Source organism: Megalobrama amblycephala, linkage group LG6 (genome assembly GCF_018812025.1).
Source record: "Megalobrama amblycephala isolate DHTTF-2021 linkage group LG6, ASM1881202v1, whole genome shotgun sequence".
Lineage (NCBI taxonomy): Eukaryota > Metazoa > Chordata > Actinopteri > Cypriniformes > Xenocyprididae > Megalobrama > Megalobrama amblycephala.
The window spans coordinates 7,691,227-7,708,500 of record NC_063049.1 but is presented as its reverse complement, the minus strand read 5'-3'; the positions used below and the strand labels follow the sequence as shown (position 1 = coordinate 7,708,500).

General features: G+C 35.0%; 2 protein-coding genes and 1 long non-coding RNA gene across 8 annotated transcripts in view; 1 reads left to right on the top strand and 2 right to left on the bottom strand.

The window, feature by feature from the left end:
- map3k20a (mitogen-activated protein kinase kinase kinase 20a) overlaps positions 1-3,917 on the bottom strand; it is a 58,167-nt gene extending 54,250 nt beyond the window's left edge. For 2 of the 3 annotated variants that reach the window (XM_048192794.1, XM_048192797.1), the window contains exon 1: positions 3,761-3,917. The gene's annotated coding sequence lies outside the window, so the exon portion shown is untranslated. The remainder of the gene's footprint in view (positions 1-3,760) is intronic. The other variant, XM_048192796.1, reaches the window with a different exon arrangement.
- LOC125269811 lies at positions 1,986-4,330 on the top strand. The gene is made up of 3 exons (XR_007185198.1): positions 1,986-2,043; positions 3,127-3,243; positions 3,908-4,330. It is a non-coding gene; the product is annotated as an uncharacterized LOC125269811 (long non-coding RNA).
- Positions 4,331-6,555: 2,225 nt separating this feature from the next.
- The window catches only part of rapgef4a (Rap guanine nucleotide exchange factor 4a), a 99,075-nt gene continuing 88,356 nt past the window's right edge, over positions 6,556-17,274 (bottom strand). For 3 of the 4 annotated variants that reach the window (XM_048192791.1, XM_048192792.1, XM_048192793.1), the window contains 9 exons: positions 14,896-14,993; positions 14,658-14,783; positions 14,379-14,557; positions 10,722-10,812; positions 10,585-10,635; positions 10,382-10,469; positions 7,564-7,628; positions 7,432-7,486; positions 6,556-7,334 (listed from right to left, as the gene is read on the bottom strand). In XM_048192791.1, coding sequence (XP_048048748.1) covers positions 7,204-7,334; positions 7,432-7,486; positions 7,564-7,628; positions 10,382-10,469; positions 10,585-10,635; positions 10,722-10,812; positions 14,379-14,557; positions 14,658-14,783; positions 14,896-14,993 — 884 coding nt within the window. In that variant the 3' untranslated portion in view covers positions 6,556-7,203. Of the gene's footprint in view, positions 7,335-7,431; positions 7,487-7,563; positions 7,629-10,381; positions 10,470-10,584; positions 10,636-10,721; positions 10,813-14,378; positions 14,558-14,657; positions 14,784-14,895; positions 14,994-17,274 lie in introns of those variants that run through there. The other variant, XR_007185197.1, reaches the window with a different exon arrangement.

Here is a 17,274-nt window from a genome sequence, read left to right as displayed (position 1 = left end):
TTGTCAGCATGGGCCCTGGCAAACTCTAGGCAGGCTTTTTTGTGCCTGGGCTTTAGGAAAGGCTTCTTTCGTGGACACCCATGATGCCATTCCTCTGTAGTGTACGCCGTATTGTGTCACGGGAAATAGTCACCCCAGTTTGGCTTTCTACTTCTTTAGATAACTTCAGTGAACTTGCATGTCGATTTTCTTCAACCCTTCTCATCAGAAGACGCTCCTGTCGAGGTGTAAACTTCCATGGACGACCTGGACGTCTCTGTGAGATCGTTGCAGTTCCATCTTGTTTAAATTTTTTTTGTTAAAACTTTTGCAACAGTATTCAGACTGATAAGTAAAGCTTTGCTGATCTTCTTGTAGCCTTCACCTTTCTGGTGTAAAGAAATTATTTTCTTTCTCAGGTCTTGTGACATTTCTCTTCATGGGGTGCCATTGCTGACAGCATGAAATGGGAAGTGGTTTAAACACCCTTTTATAGTCAACTGTCCGCTGGACATCTGTGTAATGAATAATCAGACTCACCTTTGGTTGAATTCTTGTTGAATTAGACATTTGTAGTCTAAAATTTAGCTTTGCTCCAAAGACATTCAGTGGGGTGTACTCATTTTTGCATCACCCTAATTTGAGTAAAACTGAAAATTTTGTTCTCTAAGTTACATTATTAACCTTACTTTCATGTTATATGTTAAACAGATGTTATATAAAACTTAGCCTTGTCAACATTTTGGAAATTGTTTTTGTGTTCATTGAGATATTGTTTAAAATGTTACTTTTCAAAGGGGGTGTACTCATTTACGCTGAACACTGTGTGTATATATATATATATATATATATATATATATATATATATATATATTTCTCATCTTCATAAATACAGTGGCTCCCAAATTGTTTGGAATCACACATAAAAATATGTGACTGTCATTGAATTAGATAGAAAATATCAAAGCAAGTGTGTCATCAAATGCTGCAGGAGCTTTTCTCCCCTCGTGAAAAAGAAGCAGACTTTAGTGAAATAATATACTTATATAAAGAATATAACACTTTATTTTACAGTGTCATTGTTACATGTAGTTACTGTAGTAATAACTATAAATTATTACATGCAACAAACCCTAAACCAAACCAAACCCTAACCATATAGTGTTACATAATATTACTCAGTACTTACATGTATAATTACAGTGTAACAAAGACATCTTAAAATATAGTGTAACCGAATAAGTTTGAATTGAATGTAATGTTTTCAGACACTTAATTGCATAATTGCAATTAAATGAAAATGTATTAGAGATTATATTAAATGCAATGATGTATATTAAATGCAGTTATATTGCTTTTTGACTCACTTAAGTTGGACTTAAAGGGTTAGTTCACCCAAAAATAAAAATTCAGTCATTTATTACTCACCCTCATGCCGTTCCACACATTTGTTAATCTCGGAACACAAATTAAGATATTTTTGTTGAAATCCGATGGCTAGGGAGCAATGACACTTCCTCTCTCAAGATCCATTAATGTACTAAAAATATATATAAATCAGTTCATGTGAGTACAGTGGTTCAATATTAATATTATAAAGCGAAAATAAAAATAACGACTTATATAGTGATGGCCGATTTCAAAACACTGCTTCATGAAGCTTCAGAGAGTTATGAATCAGTGTATCGAATCATGATTCAGATCACGTGTCAAACTGCCAAACTGCTGAAATCACGTGACTTTGGCGCTCCGAACAGCAGATTCGACACACTGATTCATTTGTGCTCCGAAGCTTCCTGAAGCAGTGTTTTGAAATCGGCCATCACTATATAAGTCGTTTTTTGTTTATTTTGGTGCACCAAAAATATTCTCGTCGCTTTATAATATTAATATTGAACCACTGTACTCACATGAACTGATTTAAATATGCATTAATGGATCTTGAGAGAGGAAATACCATTGCTGGCTATGCAGGCCTCACTGAGCCATCGGATTTCAACAAAAATATCTTAATTTGCGTTCTGAAGAATAACAAAGGTCTTACGGGTGTGGAACGACATGAGGGTGAGTAATAAATGACAGAATTTTCAGTTTTGGGTGAACTAAACCTTTAAGTATCTTTATATATAATTTCATAATTTATTCTATTGTCTTTGACATATGGTTAAAGTTACTGCTGAATGATCTGACAAGCTATTTATGATCAACTAAAATATACTTTATTGCCATTTCTATTGAAACTTGTATGTCATGTATTTAAATATATTTGTAATTACACATTTGTAATGATGAAGTTGCAATTTAGTACAATTAAAATATATTAACAATAAATGTAAAATTGAATATCACTATAGTTAAGATTATAGTCAAATACTTTGCATGTGCTTTAGTATGTTAGTCAACACATCAAAATAAGCGTACTTCTTTAAAGCACGACAAAATATTTCAGAAACATTAAGATTTAAAATTTAAAGTAAAACATTTAATTTGACCATGACAAAGTGCAATTTAAAAAATGTACTTAAGTGTGTTAAGAAACATACTTATGAAAGTGTACTCTCGTTAAGTACACTTAATGGACTTTTATTTTATTAATATTATATTATCTGCAAGTTTTTAATATACATATTGGAGTTGAAGTAGTACACCACAAGTTTACATTCGTAGTGCACTTCTTTTTCACAAGGGTCTTCACTAACTGTTCTTCCTCATTTTTGCTCAATCAGTGTTTTTTAATCAGCTGGTCATTGTTAGTGGATGAAGTCCGTTCTCAAGTTCACACAGATGAACTCACCACAGGTGTAGAGAATCACATTAAATATGCAAATGATCAACTAACACTGATAACCACAACGAGTCACAATATACTATTTATCTGCACTGGTCAACAATATAATCATTGTTTCATTACTGCTGTATCAAACATTTTCAAGTATGAATGAAGTGTCCAAATACTTTTTGGGATTGCTGTAATATCTGATTTTGATAACCTCTCTGCATTTCAATGCTTGTACAGTATTTCCTCATTCAATTCTGAACCAATAGGATCACAGCAACATTCCTCCATTAATTTCCCAGCACATGCTCTCAGCACTGGAGCAGAAAGTAAAACCAGCAAAATAATTGGGATTTTTCTCATTCATCTAGTGAAGGCCTGTGCATCATACAATGCAGCATGCATGCAGTGGACAGCAGAATGACTTTCACCCCAGATAAATCAACAAAACATCAACTTCAACAGTCAGTTAACTGAAACAATATAAGGTGAACAGAATCACGTTAGTTATGATGCATAGATATAATAATGCATTATTGTGATTTACACATATAGAACTCCTATGAAGTCCCTCGAAGCATCATGTCAAATCATGAATATGGCAATCATCTGATATCACTGTTCTGGTAATTTTGTAAAGGATTCAACATGCTAGTGTAAACATTAACAGTTATATAACGTGCCCTATATGAATTGTTCTATTACAGCAAAGGCAAAATGTTACATAAACCACTCTAAACCAAAGCCACACGTGCTTTGGTTGACTTTAAGGTTTTAGAAAAGCAGATTTAGAACATTTTTGCAAATATTAATCATTAATAAGTGATCATTTCATCATTAACGTTCCCTGTCTGTGATGTGGGAAATTGCAGGAACAGGTCTAGGCAGATCCCAACAGATCCATGAGCTACACCAGCACTGATCAACATCTCACACTGTTGTTATTACAGTGTAACATCAGACAAACAAATAGACACACACACACACACAAACACAAACACGTACCCGCTCTCCTGTGTTCTGCTGTCAGTCTTCCCGGGAGAGATGGACAGCAGTCATGAAGTTCTTGCGTCAACTTGTGACTCAGTATCAGATATTTTCAGTCAGTGTCCGGTCCGGTGATTTCACGTGTAACAACTTCTTCCTGAACAGAGAAGCTGCCAACATCAGCGCAGTGACGCAGCAGAGACGGGGAGAAACAGCGACTCCCAGCGGACACACCTGCACAGCCCACCAGAGCAAAGAGGGAGCCGCGCGAACACGAGAGGGAAAGTGGCACACGAATCCTGCACACTGTTCATTAAAACGAATGTAATTTTAGAACGATTCATATAATATATGTAGGCCTTGTTTCACAGACAGGGCTTAGATTAAACCAGGATTAGGCCTTAGTTAAATCAGGACATTTAAGTAGCTTTTATAAAGGTGCCTGACTGGGATTCTGTGTGATGCTGAGGCAGGAGCCGGCCAATAATGAGAAGCGTTTTGATGTAGAACACGGAAGCTCTGAACGTAAACAGCGTATGAGAATGACACAGAAGAGAAGATATTGTTCAATAAAGTCGTTATTTTATTTTAATTTTTGCGCACAAAAAGTATTCATGTCACTTCATAAAATTAAGGTTGAACCACTGTGGTGATTATAAAGTGGTGGTTATATTGCTGTCTACGGACGAGACATATACCTCAAAAATATCTTATTTTGTTTTCTGAAGATGAACGGGTGTGGAACGACATGAGGGTGAGTACTTAATGACAGAAATTTCATTTTTGGGTGAACTAACCCTTTAAAGGTGCAATATATAAGATTTTTGCAGTAAAATATCCAAAAACCACCAGGCCAGTATTTTGTTCACTTGAGTACTTACAATATCCCAAATGTTTCCAACTATTTGTAAATCGTGAGAAAATTGTAATTTTAACCAAGGCTCCGGGACGTGTGAGGAGTCGCCTGTCAATTGCGTCATACCCGCGTTAACCTCGGTTTCTGGTTTATTTTGTAGAAACCATGGAAACACCAAAGACGCTTTAATATATTTACACATTTTAATAGACAAGGGAACAACTGTTTGGTTACGTTTATAGACAGAAAACGAATTGTTGTTATATAGCTCGACACGTTTAGTTTTATTGTTTAAATCTAATTTTCTTGATTTTTTTGCGAGTAACATGCTTTACCATGCCTCGGAGAAAAACACTATTACTAAGTAGCTAACATAGCATAATCAGATACAGCTTTATTTTTAGTAACAGTAATACATAATTTTCTCCGTCATACAATACGTTTTAAAATTAATTGCATGCCATTTATCAACACAAGCCATCCAGCATTTATTAATATGATATCCTAAAATCGATCTATCTTACTGCAGCGAGTCTCAAACAAGTGTCTCACAGCAGCCGCCGAGCGAACGCACAGAGTACCATTATAACATTTTCAACACACTCAAATGTATCTAATATGATAAACAGAGCTGTGTTACCTCAAACTCATGACCGGAAAAGCGGAAGCAGCGCCGGCGACTGTGTCATAATAAAAGTCCTGCTGCTCGTGAGGCGTGTGTTGATCAATCGCTCCAGCTCCTCATTCAGCTCCACAACACTCGCTCCTGCTCTGCTTCATACTACAGTAATGTTAATAATCGCATCCATGAACATGATTTCTTCCCAAGACCTATCCTTATTGTTTCCACCGACTGTGAGGTGGAGACCACATCCCCCAAGATTCTGCACTCAAACTTGCCATCATCAAGCTACGCCTTTGTTTTGAATAGGCCTCTAGTGACATCTAGCAGACAGAAATCTTACATATTGCACCTTTAAGCCTTGTCTGTGAAACCGGGCACTAATGTTGTCACAATTACCTGTGAGAGTGCCCGTGATTACCACCAGAGGGCACTCCACCCAGGACTATTATCACTAACACGGACTCCATTCCCCATAATCCTTTGCCCGGACTAATCTTCCATGATTGTTTACACCTGTGTCTCATTTACCTAATTTCCTCTCTGCATATATCTAGCCTATCTATCTAGGATTTGCTTTGCTTTTGGATTACTCTTTTGCTCATGTTTCCTGCCTTGTTTGTTTGTTTGGACTGCTGCCTGTGTTAGACCTTACCTGTACTTTGGATTACATGTCTCGATTGTCCCTATTATTACAACTGCATTTGGATCTCCAATCCTTCAAGTTTCAGAGCAGTATGTAACAAATGTGATTATTTTTAATAACAAAAGAATATTGAAATATTATGATATATTAGGATGATTATTTTTAAATGATACATTTAAAATGATATGCATTTTTTTAATGATTTAATATGATTTATAAAATATTTTCTTAAACTGTAAGCTATATATGAACTGAAACAAGTCAAAAAGGATAATGCACAGCTATGAATGAAAAAAGATGTCAGTAAATATGCATCTTATGATGGTTTTATTTACACAATACACACAAAGTTTGCAGACAAGCCACCAATAGGCATTCAAAATGTGCTCATATGTTCTTAGTTCACCATTTATTTACGTTTTTTTTAACTTCATGCTTAAGTTGATATAAATATCTTCAATTTACATCCAGTCCAAAAAACAAATAGAAAAAAAAAAGCTCATTTAGAAATTAATTCAAAATGCTTTATGATTGATATACACTACCATTCAAAATTTTGGGGTTAATGTTTTTGAAAGATGTCTCTTCTGCTCACCAAAAATGCATTTATTTCACCAAAACTACAGTAAAAACTATGAAATATTATTACAATTTAAAATAACTGTTTTCTATGTGAATATATAGTGAAATGTAATTTATTTCTATGATCAAAGCTGAATTTTCAGCATCATTTCTCCAGTCTTCAGTGTCACACGATCCTTCAGAAATCACTCTAATATGATGATTTGCTGCTCAAAAAACATTTATGATTATCAATGGTCAAAACAGTCGTGCTGTTTCATTTTATGAATAGAAAGTTCAAAAGAATAGCATTTACTTATAATAGATTTTTCAAATGAATGCATCCTTGCTGAATAAACATTTTTAAATGGTAGTGTAAGACCAACATAAACTCAGCATGCTCAGAATCTCTTTCAAAGCATAAAAAGAGTCTCAAAAAGCTTCCACAGAACACTCTTTGAAAGAAACTTCATGGTTCCAAACTCTAAACACACCATGTGTCAGACTGTTAAGAAACACAATCTGAAAGTAAGGGGCAACATCTTATCTGTGGCAGAATATTAAAGGTCATAAACAGAGGTCCAAACATCCTGCAGCCACACACTGAAATGAAGCCACACTTTCACACAACTAGCCAAAGAATGGAAAGCCCTTGTGCCAAGGCATGTTCGACTGTACTGTGTGTATACGCCGCAGGGGAGGAAGAATCTGTTCATACACAGCTAGCTTATTCACTGGCAGAGGTAAAGCAGCACTGATCCAGTAGTTGTGTAGAATCAGGTCCGGCGCGGCTCGAGCCTGTGGGACAGCTGTGATAGGGTGCGCTGGTTGTCAATCACACCGATGTGACGCACATAGCTCCGCACATCCTGATGGCTTTTACCAGTCACCTGTGGTGCTTCTTGATCTATAGTTACCCAAGAGAGAGAGAGAGAAATGCATCAGAATCAACTGAAGTTTAACTGAAACATGATTTCGATATTAAGTTCATTCTGTTGTCTTACTGAATGGCTGACTTCGGCAGTATCTCATGATTCTGACTGTGTTAGCAATCATTCTCTGGAAAACACACACAAAAACATTAAGGAAGTCTAATTTGAGACTGTCTCAGAGATGGTGATTCTTTGCAAACTCACCATTTTCTCAAAGTTGACCAATCTGTCAGTAAATGTCTTGTTCCCCTCGTGTGTGAAAGTCATATCTGAAAGTGCAAAAATTGAGATGTTGGACATTCTGCATCTTTTCTGGGTCACACTGAAACTATACAGTTCTTCATTCTGCTGAATGAAGTGTATTATCTATTCAAAATACTCAGGAGGTCACAGGAAGAGACAGGATAAACGCAAACCAAACAATACATAAACAAGAACAGACAAAGAACAACTGAAATAGGATGTTTAAAAACTAGACAAAAGAAAATAGATGAAAACCAGGTGCACATAATCGAACAATCAAGTGGTAACCATAGCAACTAACAAAGAATAGGAATACTGGAAAACAGAAACTAAAGTAAAACGCAATGAAACTAAACATATCTGTGACAATATCCAAATGCACAGTTAAAACACTTTGTTTTAATGTTTGAGCACATTTATAGTCTTTTGAATATTATTTATAAATATTTATTTACAAATAGATAAGTAAAATTTGTCATTTAAATGTTCTAAAAATATTTACAATGATTTGACCATTTAATCATATAATATTAAAAACAATTTTAATCAATTATATAATTTAAAATATATAAATTTTGACTAAATTTATATATATGTGATATACACTGTAAAAAATGACCATGATTTTAACAGTAAAAGACTAAAAATGCTACGATGAAATTGGTTTATAGAAAGTTTACGTACTATTTAAGGTGAATAACTATAATAGATCTAACGGTACATTTGATGTAATTTTACGGTAAAATACCATTAACTTTACAGTTTTTGGAAGTTAAAAATAACATCATAAATTGTAAAATTGACATTGCCACAATTCCCTGGATGACACTTCACATTTGATGTATTTTCATTAAAATAATAGTTTCTTTTTAGTTTTTTTCTAATCAGTTATGTACATTAGGGTTTTATGTTACATCTAATGTTGTTAAATTAATGTTTATTGCATTTTTAAAATTTCATGTGTGTTATCATGATGGTGATTAGTGTTTGTGTGAATGACACTGTGTGCACCTTCTATATGTTAGTGTTCTTCTCAGTTTGTGGAAAAGTTGTTGGTTATAAGCTTTGATTCATCATGTGACTCTCATCAACACTGTGTTATTGGTGGTTGTCAGTGTATTATAAAGGTACAAAACAGATATTAGTACTTCAATAGGTTGGTAAATTAACATTATATCAGTTAATGAAATACATTTTTTTTACCGTAAATTTAACAGATTTTTTTTTTACAGTGTGTAAAATAAACAGTTATGAAATGTAATTATTACAATATAAACCTTTAAATTATACAGTTTTGAACTGTAAAATAGACAGCTGTCTCGTAAAACATAAAACGTTGCTACCATATTTTTTACGGTAAAGTTCTAGCAACCACAGCTGCCGTTTTTTTACCTTAAATTACCGTTAGAAATTAATTAAAAATATGAAAAATGCCACTAAATAATGTAATCACACGTCCCCCTTTTTAATAATTAATTTAAAAAAAAACTATTGTTGACAAATATATATTGTGCCTCCGTATGAATTTCTCTATGAAATATTTCATTTAAAATACAGTGGTGGTGAGAATTATTGGCACCCTTGGTAAATATCATTAAAGATGACTATAAAAATAAATCTGCATTGTTTATCCTTTTGATCTTTAATTCATAAAATGAGTAAAAATTTAACCTTTCATTGAAGGGAAAGATTTGAAAGTGGGGGGGAAATCACAATATGAAATAAATGTTTTTTTTCCAAAACATGTTGGCCATAATTATTGGCACCCCTAGAATTTTTTATTAGTAAAATATCTCTGAAGTATTTTCCCATTCATATTTACTTTTTTTTTTTTTTTTAGCACACTAGGGTGACCATGAACATGAATTTGTCCAGCCATGACTTCCTGTTCCACAGGAGTATAAACATGAGGAAACACAAAGGCCAAATTCCCTTAATCATTCATCACAATGAGTAAAACCAAACAATATAGTTCTGATGTGCAGCAAAAGATTGTTGAGCTTCACAAAATAGAAAGTGGCTGTAAGAAAATAGCTAAAGCATTGAAAATCCCCATTTCCACCACCAGGGAAATAATTAAGAGTGGCCAAATACTCTCCAAGTATCACAGCTGGAGAATTGCAGAGATTAGTTGAGTCTTGAGTCTCAGAAAGCCTAAAAAAATGATCAAACAGCACCTACATCCCCACAAGTTGTTCGGGAGGGTTTCAAGAAAAATCCTCCTCGTTCATCCAGAAACAATCTCCAGCATATTCAGTTGTTAGACACGACTGTATCTTCAAAACGGGATCGGTTTCTATGGTCAGATGAAACTAAAAAAAGAGCTTTTTGGCAGCAAACCCACCAGATGGGTTTGGTGCACACATGTCTTGGCAAAAGGAGGTTGAAAAAAGTATTGAATAAAAGGGTGCCAATAATTGTGGCCAACGTGTTTTGGAGAAAAACATTTATTTCATAATGTGATTTTCCCCCCACATTCAATTCTTTTCCTTCAATGAAAGGTTAGATTTTTGCTAATTTTATGAATTAAAGATCAAAGGATAAACAAAGCAGATTTATTTTTACAGTCATCTTTGATCATATTTACCAAGGGTGCCAATAATTCTGAACACCACTGTATACTGTGAAGGAGTTTCAATATTGCCATTTCATAGTCTATTTCATATTTCATAGCTGTGCTGTCTCCAATATTATTCATAAATGTTGAAAATGCTACTAATAAAGATCATGTAGATGTGTCAGATTTTGTTGGTGTTTGTGATTCCAGTGTAAAGTTCACCTTTAATCAATAAAGGCATGAATGGGATGATCGGTGGTTCTAACTTGGCCATTGTAAGTCGATACGCTCTGTGATTTCTGGATGGATCCTGCAATGAGAAAAACAACAGATCTCTGATGTTCTCTTGAAGTAGCTTTAATATTGGGTTAAATGTTTAGGGTCATTAGCATTATCTGTTTATGAGGTTGCCATGTTGAACTCACCATCAGGTTTTCAAACTCTCCATAAAACTTCTTGAACTTGCTGGGCAGTTTCTGTGAGAGAGCAAACTCTTATTCTGTAAGAGCTGAATCAGTGTTAAACATGCCTAGGAACAACCATGTGTGTAGTGAACGCTCACCTCCCATGTCTGACTGAGTCGACAGACCGCAGGGTTTCCCAGGCCCATGATAATGGCAAAGAATGAGTTCAAATTCTTAAACTCTTTACAGCTTAAAAAGAACGAACACACACCGTTTAGGGAAGTGCAGTCTGAACAGCATAGTGTCTGCACTGATTAACCCTTAAATGCATGAATGTTTCGTCAATCATTATTACATATTTGGGTCTTTAGCGTCACAGATCTATATCTAACATGGACGGATCTCTGCCACAATAGAAAATTACTCTCCTGATATTTTAATAACAATTACAAAATAATAAAATAAAGCATATTTCATTACCTTTTGGAACATGGAAGGGTTAAATTTGAGCAGATGCTTTTTACCATCATCACTGTCATCGCCAGAGCTCATTTGCCCAGTACATTGGCTCAGTAGCATCTGGCTCATATTCTCATTCTCAACCATATTCTAAAAACTAACGTTTGCAACATCTTCAAAATCAATATTTTGATCGCTGTCATCTTCTTCACCAGATCCAGCATCAAGTGATAGTGACACAAAATGTTACTGCATGCAGTATATTTGCTCTGCTGTAAATCGTTGAGCCATTTCAGTTTTTCCTAATGATATTTGTGTATCCTTTTGTTTTAAGCCTGCAGTAATTATGAGTGAAACATCACATCAACATTGTGTATCAGACATTGCCACCTTGAGGAATAAATTTGAATTGCACTTACTTACACTATTACATTCAACGGGTCGCTAACAACTCTATAAACATTTGCAACAAATTAAATAGAATTAAATAGACATTAATTTATAGTTTTATATATATAATTATATTATATATATATAATTTATAGTTTTATTTATATTTTTTTCTTGTTATATTGTTTATAATGAATAGTTTAACGCCTTAAGCCGCTGGCAGGACACCACCCCCCACGAAATTTTTTTAAATAGGTATCATTTTAAAGCTTAGAAACAGCTTTTTAATGCTGAGTCATCACTCTAAAATGGAGTGTACCGCCCTCAGGTGCAACCTAGCTATAAAAAAATTAATAATCATGTTTTTCAAAATTCCTGCCTAGATCATCACAAAATAGGTGTCATTTGAAAGCTTAGAGTCTGAACTTTACAATGAATGTAGCCAATTTGATTAACTCCTACTGCTGAGTTATTTGCTGAAAAATAATTATAATAAAAATATTCCTAAAAAAAATTATCCTAAAATATTTTTTTGTAATATCTACTCCAATGTGTCAAAAGCATCATACAGCTCAGATAATCATGTGTTATATGTAATTTGAAAGGTCTCACGGAGTAGAATACAACGAGTACTGTTTTGGGCTTTGACTAAACTTGGGCGAGTTTTTGTACGTGAAGCCCCGCAAGACCCATATGTAAATAATAAACCGATGCAGCATTTATGTCATGTTTTGGCTCGTAACTTCAAGAAACATGCAATTCTCCCGATTGAAATGAGTCCAAGATCAACATAATCAAATAAGCCTATCATGAGTGAAATAACGATTTTAAAAATGCCCATCAGGGGCGCCAATGGATAAACAAAAAGGCTACCTTGGTTCCAAATACTTTAAATTTGGATTTCTTTATGCGATCACCACCAAATTTGCTCCAGATACAGCACATATATAGAGGAACATCACCAAAAAAATGAATGAACCCGCTCCTTCATGATATTCTATTTTAAAGGTGCCATCGAACGTTTTTTTACAAGCTGTAATATAAGTCTAAGGTGTCCCCTGAATGTGTCTGTGAAGTTTCAGCTCAAAATACCCCATAGATTTTTTTAAATACCCCATAGATTTTTTTTAACTGCCTATTTTGGGGCATAATTAGAAATGCACCGATTCAGGCTGCGGCCCCTTTAATTGCTCGCGCTCTCCGCCCCCTCCCGAGCTCTCGACTCTATCACTGCATAAACAAAGTTCACACAGCTAATATAACCCTCAAAATGGATCTTTACAAAGTGTTCGTCATGCATGCTGCATGCATACATCGGATTATGTGAGTATTGTATTTATTTGGATGTTTACATTTGATTCTGAATGAGTTTGATAGTGCTCCGTGGCTAACAGCTAATGCTACACTGTTGGAGAGATTTATAAAGAATGAACTTGTGTTTATGAATTATACAGACTGCAAGTGTTTAAAAAATGAAAATAACGACAGTCTTGTCTCCGTGAATACAATAAGAAATGATGGTAACTTTAACGATGGAAACGATGTAACATTTAACAGTACATTAGCAACATGCTAACGAAACATTTAGAAAGACAGTTTACAAATATCACTAAAAATATCATGATATCATGGATCATGTCAGTTATTATTGCTCCATCTGCCATTTTTCGCTATTGTTCTTGCTTGCTTACTTAGTCTGATTATTCAGCTGTGCACACATCCAGACGTTAATACTGGCTGCCCTGGTGTAATGCCTTGAACATGAGCTGGCATATGCAAATATTGGGGGCGTACATATTAATGATCCAGACTGTTACGTAACAGTCAGTGTTATGTTGAGATTCGCCTGTTCTTCTGAGGTCTTTTAAACAAATGAGATTTATATAAGAAGGAGGAAACAATGGAGTTTGAGACTCACTGTATGTCATTTTCATGTACTGAACTCTTGTTATTTAACTATGCCATGGTAAATTCAATTTTTAATTCTAGGGCATCTTTAAATTAGAAAGATATGTACATTTTCCCTTTTTTCCACTTTTTTTTTTTTTTTGCTGTTTATTGGCAGTTTCTCAGCATGAGAATGTCCAAATTAAAAAAAAAAAAAAAAAAATGTAAATATTTTTTTAAAATTTAAAAAGTTTCCTTTCAATGATACCAACCTTGTTGACTCTCCTTGCTATAGTTTTGGAGTTACGTGTCTTTACTTTTTTGTGTCACTCAGAAAAAAAAAAAAAAGAAAAAAAACTGAAAATACCCTCAGGGCTTAAGGGGTTAAGCAATGCTAAGAAGGTTGATGTCTAACTTGATTAAATTAGTGAGGGGGAGGGTAGTGAATGATGTCCCGGGTCGCTAAAGACCCAAGGTATGCGTTTAAGGGTTAATAAACATCACACACTCTCTACTGTGAAACACAACTACACTACACATGACAAACATCATTGTGAAAAAGAAATAGGCTTAATTGTATTGAGTTCATGCGTGTAGTGTACTTCAAACGTTAAAAGTATATTTTTAAAAATGACAATATAATATTGAAATAAAAGTCCACTTAGTACAATTTCATGACTATGTTTCTTTCCACACTTAAGTAGACGTTTAGAAGATGCACTTTGTAATAATGTACATTTTAAATGATTGTTTTAATAATCTTTAGTCATGCTTTAAGTACACTTATTTTCATTTGTTGACCAACATACTAAAGCACATGTATAATAATTTTAACTGTAGTTTGTTATTCGATATTACATTTAAAGTTAATATTTTACATGTAATAAATTGTGAATTACAAATGTGTACCTGCCATAAGAGTTTCACTAGAAATTTTATTTTAGTATATTTTACCATACAGTAAATGCTTATTGGCAGTACACTTTAACCACATTACATTAATATTTTTAACTCTACTAAACAAAATGCTTCATCACGCACATTAACGTTACATGTTAGTAAAGACATCAGAGACTCACTGCGCTGCGATCTTGATGAACTTCTTCAGCAGTTGGACACGTTTGCTGAGCGTGGGACACAAACAAACCTCTGTGACCACCCACAGCTGCACCTCATTAAACCGCCGCAGGAACAGATCCAGATTAGCCGTGGTCTTCTTGAAATGCTGACGGCCAAACGTGTGGTAGATCAGCTCATGCTAAAACAGAAATGCATCCATACTTACTAGAAGTGTACTAGAACTGGTGGTTAATAAGTGAGAGGACTGTTAAAACATAAGCAGAACTGTGTGTACGTACCTCATGTACACAGTCGAAGAGCTCCCAGTCATAGAGAGTCATCTGATGAGCCAGATCTTTAGAGCTCATGAGCTCAAACGTGGACATGGACCCTGCAGACGGCCCCTCCTGCTCCGGCAGTGGAGTCTGCATGAACAGTCAATCCATTGATCAGTTAGTCAGCCAATCAATAAGTCAAAGCATGTGTGTTTACAGCAGATGTGTGTTTTAAACGCAGTCTCCAGGGGCTCTCACACACCAAAGTGTCGATCTGGTTCCTCGAGCAGACAAACAAACGGCCATTAATACTCAGAGATGAGAAGATAGACACATCAGATGGCTTTAGAAGCTCTTTATCTGAAAAACACAAACACACAGTCATCAGTCAGTGTGGCAGAGTAATACACTTTTAAAGTAGGTGCTTTTCATGAATGTGGAAGCACAGATGTCAGTTATCAGCTGCTTCTCAATTGACTAAACAGTGAAGTTGCTTCATTAAAATCACTAAGTTAAGTAATTTTGCAATATTTACATTCCAAAAGGCTAAAAACCAGTTTAGGAAACTTAAGAATAGTGTTTGGCACCACACACTATGTATATATATATATATATATATATATTTTTTTTTTTTTTTTTTTTTCACATTTGCACATCAACTTCAACCGGCAGCTTCTTATCAGCTTTTAGTGATTGTTGTAGCTAAAAATCCCCTGCTACATCAGGGTCACGTGGTTTGTTATTATGTCTGGTTGCATTCCATAATAACCTTAAACCAAAATCGTTCTCTTCATCAATATCGCGGCAACGTGACGGCAGTGATACACCTGCATATCAATCCAAGTGTCATGCAAATAAAAGCTGCAGGAGCTTTTCTCTTCACTATGTATTTAAATCAGCTGGTGTTTTGAGGATTTTTCGTGTATGATGTATGAAGTTAGTTTTCACACTGGTTCACAGAGGTGTCTAAGCAGAGGAACTACATGAACTATCAACATAATCCACTAATTAACGGTGAGAAGGTCGTACTTACGAGTTGGGAAGTCGTGTGTATGATGTCAGAGCAAGATGGCGGTATACCTTCTCTTATTTAACTACACAAAATACAGCACTGTTTTTAAAATCAATAATGTGCATGCGAGTTTCTGACAGTTGAGCTAAAAAATAAAAATTGAATCTAAAAGTTGCGGCTGGTGGTCAGTTTGTGTGTAAATATACATTTTTGATCAACTTTTTCCACTTCAGATGTAAATCCTAGTGAGAAAAATTTGTATTGTAGTAAATAAATAGAGCTTTGGTGAAACTAAGCAAATCTCTATTTTGTTGTGTATCATTAAACAGTTATGCTGCCTCATAAGTCTGCACTTGTAGTGTACTTCAAATCTTGTAGTACACAAGAAATCTGTACTTGCTGTTCACAGTCAGGGACTATTTTTTCCGGCGGAAGGAAGTCTTTGCGTCGTGCCTAACAACACCCTTCAGCCTTGACTTATTCACCATACAGCACAGCCTCTCGTACCTTATTGCTTTTATAAAACGGTTACCACACAATACAAATATTAAAGCCAAAAATATGTATCAATGCAACTTTCATGAAGTAAACTTTCACTAAAGACTTCCTTCCGCCAGAAAAAAATAGTCCCTGACCATGAACAGCAACAGAAGTTACATTATTACGCCATTAGATGGCGGCAAAGACCGTCAGTAGTGAAGACTTTTACATTGAAAAGACTGAATTGTTTTGAACATGGAACAAGACGCAACTGACAAATGCTTTGACTAGCGCTGTCAGTCACGGGAAAACCCCTTAACTGTTAAAAGGACAAGATAATACATCGGACATTTTAACCGATTTTTTATTATGAACATAGGACTGACCTGAAGGAAAATGCTAAATCTGAATGCAGGTAATACTCGCTCACTCGATCTCTTTCTCGCAATACTCTTCTACATAATACAGTAAGCTTCAATGAACAATATCAATTGAGAACATACAGTTTACGTTGCTAAGAGTGGTTGCTAAGGGTGTTGTGTAGTGATACACAGAACCATTGTGTGAAGCGGTCATAGCTGTGTTTTATCATGAATAAAACACAGAATCAAGGACAGGAATTAACCGTTTTATATTAGTACTTATAAAGCAGATATTAATGCCTTACTCTGCATGACCATATTCTGCATTAGTGAATTAGTTCACTTCAGAATTAAAATTTCCTGTTAATTTATTCACCCCCATGACATCCAAGATGTTCTTGTCTTTCTTTCTTCAGTTGAAAAGAAATTCAGGTTTTTGAGGAAAACATTCCAGGATTATTCTCCTTATAGTGGACTTAACTGGGTTGAAGGTCCAAATGTCAGTTTCAGTGCAGCTTCAAAGAGCTCTACACGATCCCAGACGAGGAATAAGGGTCTTATCTAGCAAAATGATCAGCCATTTTCTATAAAAAATTACAATATATATACTTTTTAACCACAAATGCTCGTCTTGCACTGCTCTGTGATGCGCCACACATTACGTAATCATGTTGGAAAGGTCACGCGTGACGTAGGCGGAAGTACCGATCCAGTGTCTACAAAGCAAACATGCAAAGACTAACGGCCTTTACAAAAAAAAAGGTGAAACAATGATGTCAGACGATTT